The sequence below is a fragment of the Colias croceus genome, chromosome 12 (assembly GCF_905220415.1).
Source record: "Colias croceus chromosome 12, ilColCroc2.1".
Classification (NCBI taxonomy): domain Eukaryota; kingdom Metazoa; phylum Arthropoda; class Insecta; order Lepidoptera; family Pieridae; genus Colias; species Colias croceus.
In genome coordinates, this window is record NC_059548.1 from 9,714,070 (window position 1) to 9,735,182 (window position 21,113).

At 34.7% G+C, this 21,113-nt stretch overlaps 1 protein-coding gene across 9 annotated transcripts; it reads right to left on the minus strand.

The window, feature by feature from the left end:
- Positions 1–680: 680 nt before the first annotated feature.
- On the minus strand, positions 681–19,797 carry LOC123696521 (CCR4-NOT transcription complex subunit 3). 9 transcript variants are annotated; one of them, XM_045642788.1, is made up of 16 exons: positions 19,695–19,797; positions 19,535–19,600; positions 16,591–16,823; positions 13,363–13,518; positions 12,178–12,357; positions 10,680–10,878; positions 10,268–10,365; positions 9,671–9,765; positions 8,328–8,416; positions 6,770–6,849; positions 6,019–6,284; positions 5,001–5,181; positions 4,158–4,250; positions 3,614–3,739; positions 2,944–3,153; positions 681–1,460 (listed from the first exon to the last, which is right to left on the minus strand). In XM_045642788.1, the coding sequence occupies exons 1-16, from the start codon at positions 19,747–19,749 to the stop codon at positions 1,362–1,364; spliced, it is 2,226 nt and encodes a 741-aa protein (XP_045498744.1). In that variant the 5' UTR covers positions 19,750–19,797; the 3' UTR covers positions 681–1,361. The 9 variants fall into 9 exon arrangements, with proteins under 9 accessions (XP_045498744.1, XP_045498742.1, XP_045498743.1 ...); XM_045642786.1 differs by having other exon boundaries at positions 6,770–6,846; positions 10,680–10,896; XM_045642787.1 differs by having other exon boundaries at positions 4,164–4,250; positions 10,680–10,896.
- Positions 19,798–21,113: the final 1,316 nt, after the last annotated feature.

The window sequence follows — 21,113 nt, forward strand, 5'->3', positions numbered from 1 at the left end:
ATATTATATAATATAAATTCTATTACAAAATTGTTTCAGAATCAGTTTTCATATCCATATACAAATAAAATGAAAATTAACAAATATTAAAACTTAATTTCACATCCAATTTAAGATTTGGCTTACAATTTTAAATAAGGTTTTAAAATAAAATAAATATCCATAATTAATTCGCCAATCACACTCCCAATGCGTATAAACAATTGCCATGCACATATCGACAATACTTTGTGGTAAAACAAACAAGCACTTTAATAATTTCAAACTAAACCAGTCTCTATATAAACTTTAAAAACAAATGCCCAAAGCGCTCTCAGATTTAATCTTTTCAATTTCATTGTGATTCTTACCATTGAGGTTGGATCTAATAATTACAAAAATATTGAGGCTCGGTCCATTTTATTATTTCTATACATGTTAAAATAATTTGTGAGTTTGTGTGGGACCCAATTTAATTATCTAAAGTTGCCTAAGTTATTATACTGTCTTAACACACTTCTAATAAAACAATTGACAGTGTTGACGAGTACATATCTCGTTTACATAATTTATAATTTATTTAATAGATCCTAAACCAACAGCAAGATCACTGCTGCACTGAATCATGACTAGCATTAAAATTCATTGGACCTATGCTCTCTACTATATTAAGTATTGCTTTAACAGAGGTATTCATTCATTCGATACATATCTTAATAGACACTTGCTTACTTTATTGATTGATTTACACTATGAGAATTTTCCGTAAACAATTACAATGTAAATAATGTAACTGACAAATCTTTTAGAAGTAAATGAGATTCAGTAAAGCACGATTAATATAATATATATTCCGACATAGATTGATGTCCAATAAAGTTGAAAAAACCGTGGTTTCCGAGTGCGCTGAGGGCCCTAAACCGATATCACATGTTTTATTATACTTATTGAGTCTCATCATAATGATTCACAATTTCGATCGCTTACAAATTCGTTACTCTACTGTACAACATTACAAACTGCCAGAAGAGCGAAAAGATATTTTACAAAAGTGGCGTCCGGCGTCGGCCGGAGCGCGTCACATCGAACGGAATAAATTAATATGCGCACTCTCTCTACATACAAAAGTGTCGAACGCGTCGGTTTCATCACAGAAATAAGCGGGAACGGTTAATACTTACAATGGAATGCCACGAGGATGGGTGCGTCGGTGGCCGCGCGGCTCACGGATATCGCTCACACACTGTCACTGACACTAACACTAGCACTGTAGCACGCACTGTGCACACTGTGGCACTGCGACACACACTGTGGCACACTGTGACACACACTGTGGCACACACTAGCACTGAGTCCGCGAGCCCGGCGCGGGCGGAGGCGCTTCAGTTCAGGTCGCGGTCCTCTAAGTACTTGTACTCGAACGTGAAGCCCTCCTTCTTGCGCTGGCCCCACTTCTCGTAGTCAAAGTATATGTATGTGCCCTGGAATGCATGTGTTAACAATTATATTATATTATAAAATTTTCTTCATAAATAACACAATCGAAAATTTCAATTTTCACAAGTGAATTTCCAAACAAGAAGTACAACTTTTCTCATCTGAAAAGTAAATTGCAAATTTATCTTATCAAGTTGTACTTGTATGTAAGTTAAAATCTAGTTTTTCTGACACTAATAAAAATTTCAACCCTTTAACACACTCTTAAAAATAAATCTGAATAATAAGCTTCTTGAGAACATCTATATTCCATTGATTTGCAGCATAAAAAAGTTAAATAATGCCTATGCAAAAAAATTTCCCAAAGGTAAAACATTAACCAATTCATCAATCACTATCATGACTTACTTGACTTGACTTATGTTCCTGTGTCCCCTAGCTGGGGCAGAGGGCATCCACAGTGCTCCGCCAGGCGTTTCTGTCGAGAGCTTCCCTTTTGATTTCGCTCCAGGTTTTCCCGATTTTCTTGGCTTCGTCTATGACTGTCCGCCGCCAGGTTTGTTTAGGACGACCACGCTTACGCTTTCCTTGGGGGTTCCAGTCTAAGGCTTGCCTTGGAATATGTTCAGTTTCCCTTCGGAGCGTGTGGCCAATCCAGTTCCACTTGCGGCGTTTAATTTGTTGGTCAATCGCGATCTCACCACAGCGTACCCAAAGCTGGTCATTGGATATCGTCTCGGGCCAGTAGATACCGAGGATTTGACGAAGGCAGCGGTTCAGGAAAACCTGGATTTGCGAAGAGATGTTCTTTGTCACCTTCCACGTCTCGCAGGCATACAGCAACACGGTCTTGACATTGGATCGAAATATCTTTAGTTTTATTTTGCGTGTAAGTTTTCGTGATTGCCATATATTTCGGAGCTGTGCAAAGGTTCCTCGGGCCTTCGAAATCCTAGAGGCGACATCTTCTTCTGATCCTCCATTTTCCGACACTACACTTCCGAGGTAAATAAACGAGTGGACGCGTTTAACGGTGTCTGTAGATATCAGTAACGGAGAAGAACTTGTTGTTCCGCATCTCATCTCCTGGGTCTTTTGTGTGTTCACCCTTAAACCTGATTTTGCGGCTTCTTTGCGTAAGTCATCTAGCTTTGCTTGCATATTCGCTCTAGTATGACTGAGAAGGCACAGATCGTCAGCGTAATCTAGGTCCTCAAGTACATTTGATAGTCCCCATTCTATACCTCGACGCGGGCTTGTAGCGCTTCGCATAATGCCATCAAGGACAAGCAGAAAGAGAAGAGGCGAAAGGAGACATCCTTGTCGGACGCCTGCATGTACCATTATATCCTCCGACACTAGTCCTTGGTGGGTGACTCGACACGAATATTTCTTATAGATCGCTTGAATCATAGAGATTATCTTCCCTGGTACACCAATTTCACGTAGCCGGGACCAAATTGAACTCCATCTTACCTTAATCACTATCATGATGGAACTTAAATACTCATCAACACCAAATCTCACCTGCTCATACTCCTCATTGATAACCTTTGGCTCCTCGTGCCTCTGGAACCACATCATGTACTTGGTGTGGAACCGCCAGCTCTGCTTCTTCAGCGCTTTCGCCGCGAGGTACTGCGCCTTCGTGCCCTCCATGTAGTAGAACACGAAGAATAGCGTTTCCGTTGAGAGACGTTGGAAGAACTCCACCGTGTCCGAGTGGGGTAAGAGCACCTGGAATTTTGATTTGTGGGTTTTAGTGTGAGTTGTCTTGAGTTATTGTCACGACAACTCACACAAAATGTCGCTGGAAACTATGATACTAGAGCGAGACATTTTCAACATGCTATTATCAATTCAGCAACATGCAGTGATGCCAGCAAAAACTGCTAAATAAATGTTAATTACAGATATGAGGCTTTGTTTCTTTATTACTGATTATATTTATACTTTGATTTATACTTTGCAACTGATTGACTCATTTTATGAATTATCAATTATATAAAAAAATATAATATCATATTAATTAATATTAATGGAAACCTGATTCAATACAAGTACTTAGGCCAGAAAGATTTTCAAGATCTATCAAGTTTTAAATATTATTTTAACACACATTTAAACCGATCAAAAGAGATTTATAGTCTGCCTCCCTCTTAGTTAGTATGAATATAACAAAAATCTCATTATTCACCTGATTATAATACGCGGGCGTCTGACAAATGTTCCTTGGCAGGTACACCCTCGTGCGCTCCGAGTCTGATGGATGCGGCATGTGGTAGAACGCCGCCTCCATCATCTGGAACTGCACTTGGTGCTCCTGGGGAGAGGGGATGGGGTTTACATTGCAGCTGTACACTCGAAACAATATTTAGTCTTGCAGTTTTGAAAATCTTTATGTAAAGACAAAATATATTTAGGTAAAAATTACTGTTATTTTACTACTTTATTAGCAGAAATGAAATCATTTTAAAAATAAAGTCTGATATAGCAAAGCTAGAAGCAAGCTGAGCTAGGAAATGTTTAATGTCTCTGAGTATGAGAAACCTCACCAGAATATGAAAAATAAATTGGAGTAAATAATAAAGACAATAAAAAATATGAATATGATTATATTCATCTATATAATTAGCAATACTAAACATTAAAAACAAAATATTATAGAGCAAATAATATAATTTTCTAAACTAGCACTTAAACTACTTAAAAATAAAATAGGCACAGCAAACAATACATACACGTACCGAGTTAAGCGGCAGGGGCCCCAGCGGCGCGACTCCTAATAACGGTGGGATGTGCGCCTGAGATAGGGGGACACCTCTTCTTGTGTTCTGAAATTATGTAATAACGCTTTTATAATAAAAAACTATACTATTGTGATAAATTCGAGATTATTAGGTTTAATGAATAGGGCGTCAAAGTAGAAGATTTAAGACATTCATTGCAACATTACTATGAGTATATAAACATCATGTTTTAAATCTAAATTACATTTTAAACATAAAATAAATCAGTATGCACTATACAGTAACTATCAATATTGATCTGGACTTTATTATTATGATCCAGAATTTTATTGCAGTGTGGGTGCAATAAAATTCTAGATCATTCACTCACACTTCTAAACATTGTACAACATCCACACACATAATGCAAATATTTAACATACAAATAACACAATTCACAAACGTTCTAGAATATCACAACACACGTCGCGAACGCCACTAACATTCCAGAAAGTTCTAGGACATTCACGCACACGTCGCGCTTGTCTCAAACGTTGGCAGATTCACGCACACGTCGTGTTCGTCACAAATCGTCTAGAACATTCACGCACTCGTCGCGCTCGTCACAATCCTTCTAGAACATTCACGCACACGTCGCGCTCGACACAAACGTTGTAGAACATCCACGCACAAAATGCGCACGTCACAACCATTGCCGAAAATTCTAGAACATTACAGCCCACGTTTGCGCTCGTTACTAACGTTTTAGCACATCGCAGCTCACAACGGGAAAGTTCTAGAACATTATCTCGCACGCGCGTTCCAGAAGCTTCTAGAACATCCTTGGTGGCCCACCTGCGTGTGGTGCGCGTCGAGCCCCGCGCGGTGCACGGCTTCCTGCGCCATGCTCTTGAGCGACGCGGTGGTGGGCCGCTCGGGGCCGGCCGCCGGGTTGCCCGCGCCCGCGCCGCTCGCCGCGCTCACGCCGCTCGCCGCGCTCAGCGCCGGCGTGCTCGGCGTTTCGCTCACTCTGCCGCTGTGGATTACAAATATAACGCAGTTCATTAAAGAAACGAATCTTCAATGGCGGCGCTTATCATTCCTTCTCGCTTACACACGGCCGTACGGCATGCAAAAAAAAGAGAAAAGTAAAATCACTAAAATTTATTTGATTTTCCATTTATTAGTTTTTATCATAAATTTATAATAACAATTATGTATTTGCGAAAGTAAATAATGTTTAATTGGAATTTGACAAAATATGTTCTTTGAGAATATTTGTTCAGTTTTATGGGCTCATTACAAGTATTATGAGGATTTTGTTACATTCTGTATACGTAAATATGATAATTCATATAAATACACAAATACCATAACAAAAAAGTTTGTCAACAAACAATTTGAAATAATTAATAAAATAATTATCGATTTACGTTATTTTTATTTTCTTTTTTGCTGACCCTACCATATGTCAGTGTCAGCTTTGGCCGCCATTGAAGATTTGTTTCTTTAATGAACTGCGTTATAATAATAAATATAAGTTTACATACTGACACTATTTTTGTTTTATCTCATTTTTAGACCACACAAAGTTCTATTGTAAGTTTCGACCACATTCACGGGCATTAGCCTAAAGAACTAATATTTTTAATAAGATCGATTTATATAATATATCGATTTATATATATCGATTTATATTTACACCACTACATAAATACCGTGCTTATGCTTTTTATTGAAAACATTTGATCACGAGGCGGGGTTCGAAGCCGACTCTTTCGCCTTGTCGTGATGGAATTTGTTGTATTCTTTAAAAATTTCTATGTAATTAATAAAGCAAATGAATGCTATAAAACTATATCAAAAGACTCACTTATTCAACATATGCTGTGGCGTGTGGTGCGCATTGTGCACGGGCCCGTTGACCGCGAGCGGCGACGGGGGCGACGGCGTCACGCTCCGCGCGCTCGTGTTCACGCTCGCGCTCACGCTCGAGTTCACGCTCGCGTTCGAGTTCACGCTCGCGTTCGCGTTCACGTTCACGCTGGGGTTCGCGTTCACGCTCGCGTTCGTGCTCGCGTTCGGGTTGGGGTTCGCGATCGCGTTCGATAACGTCGTCGCGGACGAACTTTTTGACGTCTGTGGAAGTAATTGTATGCGTTTAAAATAACAGTAAGTATAATTTTATTCTATTCACAATAACGCAAAAATACAGACATTCTTATTACTGAGGATAATTAACTATGTAACCTTAGCATTTAACTTTTTTCCCATACATTTATAAATTCTCTATTCCACAAATTATACCATTGATTGAAAAAACTAACATAAACATACTATACAAAAATATTGAATTCAAGCTTAATCACTCCAAATCAGATTTTATCTACTTCAAATAAAACAAAAATGAACATACATTTATAACAAAAAGACGTGTGGCACTCGGGGACTGCCGCGGTAAAGCTATTGCATAGCATCCCTTCAAGCCACACCTCCGTGCCCGTCGGAGTGGGGAGCGTAAGGTTTTTTTCGTTACGGAATTTCTGGATTTGGTCACCGCAGAAGCTATGCAATAGCTTAAAAACATATCATCAGTCGACCTTACATGAACATTATAAACTTACAGGGGCTGGTATTGTGGGCGGCGGTAGGTGTGTCGCCGTGTGTACGGGCGTGTTCGACACTGGACCATTTTCCAACACTTCTGCAACAATCGTTTCGCTATTTATATGATAAAATAGTCACTTTACTTAAGGATATAGTGTGTGTGTAGGGTGACGATCTATGCAATATGTGGAATTAATAATTATTTTTAAATTAGTAGGCTATTTTATCCCAGGATATGTTATAAAGACGGAATAGTACATATTAAAGCAAACTGAAATAATTATTATTAGTCGATTTCGTTTTTATGGATATCCAATTATATGCCACATGATACCTAATAATTGAAACATTATAAACATAAGAGTTATTACAATTATTACTTACCAATATAATTAATCGAAAATAAAACCATCGTTAAAATTATTGTGAAAATAAAATTATTATACCTATTCAAAATAGAATTAAAACTATGCAAATAAATCTGTTCCAAATTAAAATATTCACATAAGTAAAGCGTAACAAATATGTTTATTTATGATTGTATAGGCAATTATTCATGCCTATAAACCATCTGTATTCTATGTTTTTTCTTACACCAAATAACGAGTTTTACAGAAATACATTTTTCATATAATATATGTCGAAAGATAAAACACGCAAATCTATTAATCACGACTTATTTCAAAAACTTTTTCGTCAAATCAAATTAATTTATTTAAATATATATATAAATGAAATATTAATAATCCATTGAATATTTCCAATCACAAATATAAGAACAAAACTTGTTGGCGCAATACACTTTAATTACGCAGAACGTCGTGTTATTATAATATGTACGCATCCACAACATTACATCTTACAATAATTCACATTTCGAATTCAAACCAAAACAATGAAATTAATTACATAATGAATTTAACGTAAACTAAAACGACGCAATTATTAAAATGACTCAATTAAAAAAAAACACACACAAAACTATTTACACATGCACACGTCAAATTACCATCGTCCATATTTATTCTTCATTTGCGCGGGAAAGCATTTTACTTTTTTTTTTTTTTTTTTTTTTTCACAAGGTACAGAACACGCGTCGAATACAGAGTCGCAACTGGCCGGAATCGTCGTCTCATTGCGATTGGATTCGCGCCAATTTGACAGAGATTCGTAAAATGTTTGGCATCGCGCCAACTTTATTATACGTGAATGCTTCTCAGCCCATTCACTCGTGATAACGCACATTTGTTTTGTAAACAATGTAGCGTGCGGTTAACCGAATTTGATACGGTCTTTTTTCAAATTAGTGAATGTAATGAAGTTTAATTTAGCGAGATTTGTTATTTGAATACATACGAACTTTTATATGAAATTTTATATCGGTATAATTATTAGGTTTTTTGAACAATTTTTTAATTCTTAATTTTTAGCATAACAATATTTTGTCCCGATAAAAATGACAATGACATGTATTGGTAAAAAAAATAAGTTTTTCCTTATTTTCTGAACCCTATAAAAAACCATTTTCCGATATAATTGACACTGATTCTCTAATGAAAAGAAAAATTAACTTACCCGTATTATTAGGCCGCTGGTGCGGAGAACTGGGCGCGGGCGGTTTGATCGGCGTCGACGTGCCTGACGCTCCCGTACTGTTGTTTATACTGCGGATATAAATACGTTAAAAAATACATTCTATAAACAAACATTTCCAAAAAAAGCAATTTCAAAAGCTAGTCTCTAAAGATATATCTAAATTTTCGGTTCACGAAACATCCCTAAAGCTTTTGGCGTTAACCGAATGAAAACAATACCATGCATCGCATCAACCTGCGCATGCAATATTTTTATGGGTGCAAATATTGCGATTTTTTATCTTAATTTATGAAAAAATACAATGGAATAGCAATAAAATGATATCGTCATAATGGGTTACGAAATATGAAGTATATTATGAAATGATCATGATGCATGATTAGCGCAATGGTGTGTGAATTAAAAAAAATTGTGGGTGTGTGCGCCTACGAGCATGGGAAGAGTGAGTGTGTGTTATGACGAGTGACGGTGGTGTGAGTGTGTGTTACGGAACGAGGCGTCTTTCCATTCTATACATAGCCAGAACGCAACCATAGGAAACTGTTCGTGTATATATTGTAATGCTGTTTTTAAGATGGAGATTAAAAAATATACACGAATTTTGTGTAATGATCGTATATACTTTGTACTGCGGATGCTTGCGTCTTCGTTCCTGACTTACTTACACTTGAAAATAGTGCTAAAAATGTAATAATTCCACAAGAAGATGATCGCGAGGCGACGGTATTTTTATGTAGTTAAATAAAAAACAAAACTAACCTAACCCACCCCCTTATCCATGATGGAAAGACGCAAAAAAGTGTGTAAATAAAAAAAAAGGTGGGTCTGTGCGCCACACTCGAAGGTGGTGTGAGTGTGTGTTGCCACTGATGTGAGTTTGTGAGTGACGAGTGTGATTAGTGTTAGTGGTGTGGATGTGAGTGTGTGAGCTTACGAGTGAGGTTAGTGTTAGTGGTGTGGGTGTGAGTGTGTGAGTTACGTGTGAGATAAGTGTTAGGTGTGTGGGTGTGAGTGTGTGAGCTACGAGTGAGATAAGTGTTAGCGGTGTGGGTGTGAGTGTGTGAGTTACGAGTGAGATAAGTGTTAGTGATGTGGGTGTGAGTGTGTGAGCTACGAGTGAGGTTAGTGTTAGTGGTGTGGGTGTGAGTGTGTGAGTTACGAGTGAGATAAGTGTTAGTGATGTGGGTGTGAGTGTGTGAGCTACGAGTGAGGTTAGTGGTGTGGGTGTGAGTGTGTGAGTTACGAGTGAGGTTAGTGGTGTGGGTGTGAGTGTGTGAGTTACGAGTGAGATAAGTGTTAGCGGTGTGTGTCGCGGGACTGACCTATTGTTTGTGGCGGAGTGATTGAGCGCGGTAAGGTTAGCCGGACTAGGGGCCGCGCCGCACGACACCGCACGGAGCGGTAGCGGCTTGACCGGCTGAAACACGGACGTTAACTCGTTAGTTTTAGGTTCTCTGTACAATATCAACATTTAATTTAATGTTCAAACAAAATAAAAAAAGCTCTGTTTTCAATATTTACGTTGTTCTAAATTGAGATTAAAGAGCATTTAAAATAAAATAAATATCAAGAATAAAATGAATACTTGGATAGAGTTAGTTTTAGGTTCTATAAAAAATATTAATGTCTTTTTCTTTACACAAATTTAACTATCAAAAAAAATTATTAGTCACAATTTCCAAGACGATAAATGTTAATAATTGTTAAAATGGCTTACGGACATTTTTTATCCGAGCCGATATATAACAACAATTTTTCTTTTTCTCCCTATCTATTGCCAAAGAACCTAAAACTAACCATAGACAACGCAAGTTCAAATAAATCAATACTACAACTTTATAATTGAGGTATAAAATTGGAGTTAATGATGATATCGGATGTTAATGTTGTGAATGTGTGCGCGTTTGTATTGTACTCACTTTACTTACGTCGTCCTTCTTCTTCTTGTCTATGATGTCTACGGAGTCTGACGTGTGGTTGTGTAGGTCTAGCGCGGGCGATGTGGGCGGACTCGTGCCTGAAAAATGGTGAAATATATCGTAAAAATAATACTATAAAGTAATAATAAGTTTATAATGTTACTTCTTTGTTCATTGGAATACTCGTTTTTTTTTAATAAAAATTAAAAATATGTCAAAATCAGATAATGTAGAATCGTTTACACAGGGAATATGATTCTGTATGTAAACAATAATTACACCAATTTTATGGCTTAATTTTAAAAATATTCATTGACAGATTTATTTCTTTAAAGATTAGATTCAAATTCAATTTATAATAAGCCATGTATATTATTATCTAATAAAATTAATTTAAAAAATGTGTTGATACCTGACAGCATGCTTGTCGGTGATCCAGGTGAGTCATTACTATTGTTACTATCCGTCGTTGCCGATGAGGGTACACCAGCTCCGCTCAATTCCACTTCCTCCAAGCCATTAATGTCCTCGTATATGTATTCGTTCTCCTCATAACCGGGCTCTAGGGACGACACGATGTAGTACTCGACGTCCTCTCGAATGTTCTTTATCTGGGAAGTTATGGATGCCTTTTCTTTACGTAAATCTAGCTATCGATTGAGCACACTGACGCTATATATAACGTTATACTAATATTTGTTGAGTGTAGAGTATTAAAGCCTCGTATTTGTGGTAAACATTAATTGAGAAACATAAGTTGAGCAACAATGATGCTGCAAAATTTGTTTAAATGTTGCCGCTCCACCGAGGTGAGTTTTTCTACATGCATTATCATATTGCAACACATTTTTTGGTAATAAAATGTTTACCATGAATATGGGGCTTATGATATAGCTAAATAATTTACAGTAAGAAGTCTTAGCGACTTATTGGGGACTGAACACTAGTATTTCATAAAATTCAGTTTCTGCTTTTGGAAATTTGTGAGGGGAGTAAAATAAATTATCTGTAATACAGAATTTTGAATTGACCACTGGGAATCGAACCTAGGACAATTCAAATATTATGCGTCAAACACATATTGATTTAATTTCTTACATAAAACAAAATTTACACTAATAAATAAACAAGAAAACTCTGTAGAGCATTATAAATGGAAAGAGAAACATTTTCAGTCATACACACTAATTGATATGGGTATTTTTTGACTCATTGTCTGCTTTCTGTTTTTTACCAGATAAATAATTTCTTTTAAAATAAGAATCAAACTTACTAAATAGAAATTGTGCCAAGAAAGTGACCACTTTTTAATTAATTTACCACATATACTTTTCAGAAATATAATCAAAAGAAAAAAGAACATATTGTACTAAAAGTAGTCATGTCTCAGGCAACCATTCCTTGGTTTTCATCAAAACAACAACTAACGGTCTTACTAATAAAAAGTTACCCATTCGCTATTCAATGGATTAGTTATTGCAATAACCTGTCTTGTTTTTATGATTGACATTTCATGTGAGCAAGAGCAGGACACAGCTATGGTAGAAAATGGTAGAAATTTATCCATTGTTTAACTTTTTATTAGTAAGGCCGTTAGTATATAATATTCATAAGACACATTTAGAAATTTATGGGCATTTTGTTGCATGTGAAATTAAATTTTATAATATGTACCTAATTATAACTTAACTATAATAAGAAGTTCAAATACATTAAATACTTCATCTATCTTACACACACATTTTACAAATGCTAAAATTGTACATTTTATTCAATAAAACAAACACTACATTATTGATTTTGATGAAATTTAGTATGACCATAATTATCTAGAATTTAGACACTACTTTTCTACAAGTGTGTTGTGTTGAGTGTACTATATCTAAAAATAACAAAGAATTGAGAATCACCTGTTCAACTTCGACGGACATGTTGTCGAGCATCCTTAACAACGTTTCCAGTTTCTTTATGTGATACCTATGCCTCTCGAGTTTCAATTTTAATTCCTCCATCCTGTCCTGTTTCTCCTTGTCCAATCGTTTCTTTTTACCCACTAATAGTGACTCCACTTCCGATTCGAAGAGATCAATCTGAAACAATTATGTACATATTTAATATTCTACTAATTTTACAAATGCGAAAGTTTGAAGAATGTTTGTTACTGAATTAATGTTGAATGTTTGTTACTCTTTCACTCAAAAACAGCTGATCGGATCTGTATGCAATTTGGTATACTTAGAGGTTTTTTTAAACTACTACTACTATTACAACCCGGTAAAAGTATGTGTATGTACCACAAGGTACTACAAAAAACACGCCACCGTTATTAGGTAGCATGTGATAAAGATTAAACTTGCTCAAGGAGCAGAAAGAGAGATGGATAAATACGTTATCTAAAGAGCAAAAACTACTAAGATGCTAAGATCAATAAAAAGGGCAAAAATGTAATAATAATAATCAAAATAACAAATTACACAAGTGATAACTGCGTTAAAAACAACCGACTTCAAACTTGCACTTGCAAAATTTACAAATACCTACAGACAAAAATGCTCATAAAATAAAAACTACTGGGCCTATCCGAATAAAATTTTTATGGGACCAATTCGACACCATCCCGCATCGAACAAAAAAAGAATCACGTAAATCGGTTCAGAAACCTCGGAGTAATCGGTGTACATACATAAAAAAAAAAAAAAAAAATATACCGGCCGAATTGATAACCTCCTCCTTTTTTTTGAAGTCGGTTAAAAACTAAGAGAATATAGAATTAAACTTTAAAGCAAATTAAAACAATTATACATAAACAGGAGCAGGTGCAATGGCAGATGTTCTCACTTTTTATTGATTTTTAAAGCAAAAAATAAATTTTATTCTTGTCATTAATTTCTTTTTTAGATTCTTGTAATTTCTAGAAACACTTTGGAAATGTATGGAACAACAACTTTTCAATATACTTTGAGAAATTTCAATTTATGAGTTTTTGTATAATATAAATAAATACTGTTGCCATTCACAAAAATAACTTAGAAATCTAACTGACAAGAAGTTTTCATGATATTTATTTAAAATATGTAAAAAAAAAAACATCTCACTTGTAAATTAAGTGCGTCAATAGAGGATATGAGCCATGATGACATCTCCTCTCGCTCCTTCTGCGCCGGGTCAAGTTTTTGAGCAGCTCCTAATCCTTCCTTTGAATATGCCTTTGTCTTTGTTTCTCTCTCGACAACTTTGAACCTTTCCATTTGCTGAAACGATATGGGTAATGTTTAGAATTGTTGGTAGGTTTAAACATAAAACATGAAGTAGTATTAATTTTCATTTTTAGATTACATTATGACACAAAAAATGAATATGAGCATGTTTAAAGTAGATCTGCTTATAGGAAGCAGAGTGTAAATTTGCAGAATAGATTTTGTTACCTATTAATATTTTTTAAATAATACTTAATAGTTTTCAACTTAATTTTTGTATACTTTTCAACATTGTATATAATTTATAAGCGACAGTTAATACAATAAGATACAAGTAATGATGGGACATGTAATAAACATGTACAATACGAACATGTCATAAATAATGCTAATTCAATCTAGACCTATATCCTCCAGACTTTCCATCCTCATGGAAAAGTTATATAGCTCCAAATTACAATATAACTGCACATTTATCCAGGTCATTTTACACGAGTCAATATCCCCAATAATATGATGTTTACTGAATTTTCAAACATAATTTTTGTGTCAAATACTATGTTATTCAAATTCGGTCATATCATCCATGATTGAGTGGACTGTTTACATGTTTTTGTTAATAATTTTTCTTTGTATCAGTGTTTTACTTTACAGAATCAAAGTCACTACTAAATAAAATGTATCATAGTATTAATGGCATAATAAATATAATAATAGCATAAAATAACTACAGAATGAATTATAAATTCAATTTTTTATGGACCCTAGGTTAGTTGAAATAAATAAATAAAATATGAGGACTATGTATATCAAGTACTAGCTGCTCCGCGCGGTTTCACCCCCGTGGCTCCACTCCTGTTGCCCGTAGCGTGATGAAATATAGCCTATAACCTTCCTCGATAAATGGGCTATCTAACACCGAAAGAATTTTTCAAATCGGACCAGTAGTTCCCGAGATTAGTGCGTTCAAACAAACAAACAAACAAACTCTTCAGCTTTATAATATTAGTATAGATTTCATCATCTGCTAAGTAAAAAAATAAATCATAAAATCATAGTGTGACTGTAACTAATAAAATTATAACATCATATTGGGAAAACTTAGATTTGATAATAAATAATTAAATACATCTTTATACCTACCTTGATTTACTATGTAATATATACATAATCAAGGTAGGTATAATGGATGGATATATAAAATGGACTTGTCTGTTATCCTAGCTAAACTACTGAATTAATTTCTCTGAGTTTAGAATTTAGATAGACAGAATATTGAAAATGGATGAGACAGATCTTGAATAGTGGTGGGATGTATGAAAATCTTGTATAGGTTATTGTGTGATAGCAGATCTAATATTTTGTAGGGAAATCTAATATTTTATAGGGAAACTGTGAGGAAAGACTGTCTTGATAAAATGGTATAAAGGTGAGCATAGAACAGACGGCCCTCGGACTGGCAGGACACAGAGCACTACCTATGATCGCCTACTTTCAATAGAAAATCAGTCAGTGAAACATGGATTCATCTGTTCTATACACAACAAGGGGACAAGGTGCTTCACTTTTGGGATCACTAATAAATAAAAGTAAAGATGGGCTGCTGCTATGAATTACTGTAATAAAGTGTTAATGTTAAGGTAGACTATTAAATAATATGACATGTACTGAAAATTGCAGAGCAGAGGTTTAGAATGAGATTATTTATATCATAGAATCAAAGGGTTATTTCAGTGGTGTTAGTAACCAAGCAAACTATATTGTATTCTACAAAATGTAACAGTGTATGTGTGAAATATTGAATCACATAAAATATAAGTTTTGTATTAATAGTTTATTTGCTAGCCTAGATATTTAAAATGAAGCTATTTAAAATATGAAAAATTGATTAAATTGCCCATGGATTATCCATAAAGGGAAAATAATCCATACTAATATTATAAATGCGAAAGTAACTGTCTGTCTGTCCGTTACTCAATCACGCCTTAACTACTGAACAAATTTGCATGAAATTTGGTATAGAGATATTTTGATACCCGAGAAAGGCTATAGGCTACTTTTTACCCCGAGACATAGGATAGGTTTTATCATGGAAATCCCACGACAACGGGAACTATACAGGTTTTTCTTCAACTGCGCGGTCGAAGCCGCGGGCGGAAAGCTAGTATAACATATTTTAATCAAGACTCCTAGAGTAAAACTACAGTCAATCAACACACACTGTATATAAATCTATACTAATATTATAAAGCTGAAGAGTGTTTGTTTGAACGGGCTAATCTCGGGAACTACTGGTCAGATTCGAAAAATTCTTTCATTGTTAGATAGCTCATTTATCAAGGGAGGCTATAGACTATATATCATCACGCTACGACCAACATTAGTCGAGCCACGGGGGTGAATCCGTGCAGAGCAGCTAGTGGTATATATAATGAATAATGATTATAATCGTATGAGACTATTTACATAAAGTATGAGAAGATTACTTTAATTACAGATTTCAAACAATAGAAATTATCAAGCTGTATAACTAATGGAAAAGTAAAATGGAAAATTTACTATGAAATTTTACAGACTTTATATATAGAAATATGTATTAATCTTTCATAACTAACATAATACCTACCAATAATCTATACTAATATTATAAAGCTGAAGAGCTTATTTGTTTGTTTGAAAGCGCTAATCTCGGGAACTACTGGTCAGATTTGAAAAAATATTTTGGTGTTAGATATCCCTTTTATCAAGAAAGGCTATAGGCTATATTACTATATATCATCATGCTAAAACCAACAGGAACGGAGCAATACGGGTGAAACCGCGTGGCACAGCTAGTCTTGTGATATTTAGCTTGTTATATCAAATTCTGACTAAGGTTAAAATTTCTGAGATAAAACCCACAGCATTCTTTTACAAAATAGTAATTGAGAGTTCATAAACAACAAATGAAATGTTTAATTGAGATTATCTCATTATATTGAGCCTATAAACAGCACCATATGTCACTTTATATATTTGTTATTCTATATTGATAAAAGCTAAGGAAAATAAGCGGTATAATCTATGCATTATCAGTTCTCAAAGGCATTTATGCAAATGATTGTAAACAAAAATAAACTGACTTACTGTTTCTATTAGTTTCCTATATTCTAAAAGTGTACTCTTATCCTTAATTTCTCCAGATGCGATCCACGATTTGATCTGATCCCGTAGCCTCTGGAGTTTTTTAATTTCCTTCTTGAGATCTGCCTCATATTTCTCCTTCTGATTACTGTTCGTCGCATTGTGCACCTTCTGCCAGATGTCTTCAAACGTCTCCACACCTTCTGTGACCTTTTTTAAACACCTATCTATTTCACCTGAAAACAACATTACTGTCAATAACAAGAATTAAAACCTGTTTCGCAGATGCATTGCACTAAACGTGACGATATTCCATCGAAACATTGTTTACACAACTCAACTGTACTGTTTTCGCATCCTCAGCGTATCAATACACACAATTATCACGTTAGACTTGGAGAAAATCTACGAATATAAGCACGTAGGACGCGATTAACACATCAATCAATTTTACAAATATTACGTATAAATCGAGAAATCACGACATATAGTAGTAAATTTATTGCACTTTACAGTTTCGACAGTACGGCCGTGTTCCCAACGGACGGACAATAGAACTCTAGAACACGTATCTACATAGGTTGGGGTCAATCAATCCCTAACCTGATAACATAACAAATTACCTTGGAGTTTCCTTGTCGCAGCCATAGCTATTTACACATGTGGACGAACGTTCCGTACATATCCTAAACATACAAACTATTTACAGGGAAATGCACTAAAATTATTGATAAACAGTCAATCTACACATCTGAAGCTTTGTTCGAATCCAAGATGGCTACCGTACACCGCTCGAACTCTCAATGACTGAACGCATCCAGGGCGATAATCACAGAATGATTCTGTTTCGCACCTGGAATTGCATTCAGTGTGAATTTTTCATAAATAAATATGGATATGTTGTCACCAAAACAACAAACTTCAAATTTTCTACAATATGATTTTATTGTACGTCGCGTAGACCATCAGTCAAGTGCGCAGGTGCAAAATAATAGAGCAACCATAGACAAAATAGCCATTAAATGACAATTATAGGGTTAAGTTGGCATATTTTTTCAAATTATCTTAATCAAAAATTTACAATTCTAATTGATATTTTACAGATAAATCATTTAAAACAAAAGACGATACATATTAAGATTTATGCTAACTTCATTATATAATAAATTCTTACCTATCTGTACCACAAGCAAAACAAGTGCAATGAGTTTTGAAAACCATTACTAGATGTCGTTGAAACCGAAGTAATAAGTTTCTATAATTGTCAAAAGATGGCGCAAGAATGACTTTTCCACACTTTTATATTTTCGTACGTTTTTTGTTGTGATTTTTAGTTTCCGGGAAATTATCGTGATTTCAATTTGTATTTTTAAAAACAATGAAGTAGTAGTAGGGATATTTTTGTATGCAAGAACTTAATACTATATATTAAAAATAAAAATAAAATAAAACATATTTTCTTTTATAATTTAGCACAGAATACCTACTAATTAATAGTAGCTAACGCTAATTTTAGGTATAGTCGAAGTAACTATTCTCTAATCTGTGGTATAGTTAATATTGTACTGAATGTGCGAAAACTTATATATACCTATAGGTATTTCCTTGAAATTGGCTTTTCGCTGGCGCTTTTGCCCACTAATAATTCGTCTAAAACTTAATAAATTACATAGTTAAATAGTTACTAAAACATTTTCTATGCGAAAACCTTCGTCGAAAATAAATTGAAAACTCTATCTTAGTATGTATTTGAAAAAACTATATTACAATCCGGTAGGTAGGTAGGTACGTTGTTTTACATATATCTATTCCTTAGATCTCTCCACTCTTATGGACATGTCGTGGTCATATCGTAGATTTGATCATTTCATGATATGAGTGGCCATTTCACGAAATGGTCGCATATCGTGAAATGGCCAACATAGTTTGATCAGATCGTTAAATCGTCAACGTTTCACGATTTGGTCATCCACATTTGGCCAGATCGTATAAAATATAAAGAGTCCATAAAATATTAAAAAATTTCAGAATAACTATATTCTAAAAACTTGTTTAATGTCATTTAAGTTAGTGCCGCGGCAGCGGCCGGCAAATACCAGAAGCGAATCGTTTTTGCAATAGAAAACAGTTAGGTTAGGTTAGGTTAGACTTTGATAAACAACGCACGAGCCGAGCGAGCAAAGCGAGCGTGCCGCGGCAGCGGCCGGCGAGTGCCAGAAGCGGATCGCTTTTTAAAAAACAAACAATTATAATAATATAGTAGTAGTTTCTTAAATTATTTTATTTAAGTCGCATTTTTTCTTAAATTCATATAAGATATCCACATTTTCCATAGTACTCGTACTCTTCGTCGTAAATTCTTTGCTATGACTTTCTTCATAATATTGTTATTAAACGAATTATGAAGTTTTTAACTGCGAATAATTTAATTTTCGCCAGCGGCCGCCATCTTATCACATAAACACAGAGCTTGCAGCGCCTCTACCAACGATAAATGTAACTATTTTACGATATGATCAAATAGTTTTGATCATTTCATGAAAAAACCGTGCGTTAATTGGCCATATCGTGAAACGATTTCTTATCATTGATCTGCCCAAACCACATCATGATGTGGCCAAACTAAATTGGCCATTTCACGATATGCGACCATTTCGTGAAATGGCCACTCATATCATGAAATGATCAAATCTACGATATGACCACGACAGACATACAGACAGCGGGAAGCGTCTTTGTTTTATTCTGTAGTGATAATGAATAAACGTATGTTTTGCATTAACACAAAAAGCGTGCAAATTGATATAAACAATAATATAGTAGTTATCTTATAGAAAATAACTAGGTTCAAAAACAATAAAACAAAATCTCATTTAACAATTAAAACTAATGAATATAATTATAAATACTAGACAATAATGTGTCAAATAAAAAGTTTCATACATACTTGCTATAGTCATGTCTAAGATGTCCTTGCATTCATCGCCAAGTCTAATCTTATTCTTAACCTTACCTGAAAGAAAAATAACACCCCGAACAGTAATTGTTTTGTTGATTACATACCACGGTATTAATAACACTATAAAATATTATTTTTTAAACCTTACCACGGTTGATTTTTTTGGGTATTTGACGAAATTTAGACACGGCAACGTGCGCCATGGTCACAGAATTCTACGGTATACTAATTACCTTGACAAATGGTTAGAAACTTATTCTCTGAAACTACCCTCTTATATTTTGCGCTTGCAGCATCCAACGTGAAATAATAATTGTAAACAATGAGGGTAGAGAAATGATATAGGCAGATAAATAAATTAAGATATTTATTTGATAAAATAAAATGCATACTAATGTATGGAATGCATGAATTTTGTATTTAATATTTTTTTAGACTAAGCATATTATTTCTTAAAATTATATTATGTCTTACCCAAGTGTAAGATATATTTACGTAAATCTTATACGTACCTATTATACCTACACTGTTTGCTTGTTTGAACCTGTGGTTTGAACGTGCGAGTAATAAGAAGTTTGAACTTACCTACTGATAGGTATGTTACTAGCTCAAATTATTGTATGTATTAAATTTGTGATTACTTAGTAGACGGAAAAACATACAGATAAATAGAATTGCATGATATATGCATGATAGGTACATGCACTTACACTTCCAAAATCTTATTTTCTGATAGGAAAATTGCCTATAATGTTGATATCACAGATAAATAAACGAGACCGAAATTTGTTTTGAAGTCCATAAACGATAATGGTCCTATAACTCCTTTAACGGGTGTTATAAAACTGTTATGACTATGTTTTATGGCGGGTTTATCGTTTACAAGTACTTGGACCGTTGACCGAATGAAAATATGCCCTGACGCCTCCATTTAATGTCTACATTGATTTTGTTTAACAATGTCATGGAGTCTCGAATCGAAATTCGAATAATTCGACGAATGAGGAGAAACCATGGAGAAACAAACTAGGAGAAACTTAGACCGGTTACTCATGTACGTTCAGCAGGGGCAATATTGGGATTGGACCCTTAATTGGCTCCTTAATTGTGATGTGTATAGGCAAGCAAGGGCAATTTAGAGAACAACTGAAATTGCTCCGACCGCCGCGGCCGACCAACCGAGATTGTAACCAATATCGCCTCTGCACTCTGCAGCTGCGGCAGCTGCGGTAGCCGGCATTATAAAACTGACTACTCCTTATGAGATTCACATTTCAGTTCGTAACTAATATTGGGTTTTAGAGTGTGAATAATTTTTTAAATTAAATTCACAGGGCAATTTTGCTATTTTCATACAGAAAGTAGTTAAAAATGAAAAATAACAAACTTCTTTAGTTACAAATTTACATGGCAAAATAAAAATTAATTACCTACAGGCGCACCACCACAGAATACCTAGGGTACTTTACAATAGTTACACATGCTTTAAAATGATGATTATAAAAAATATAATAAATAAATAATGTGAACACCATTTTCAAACTCATTTCTGCTTGTTCAGTGAACA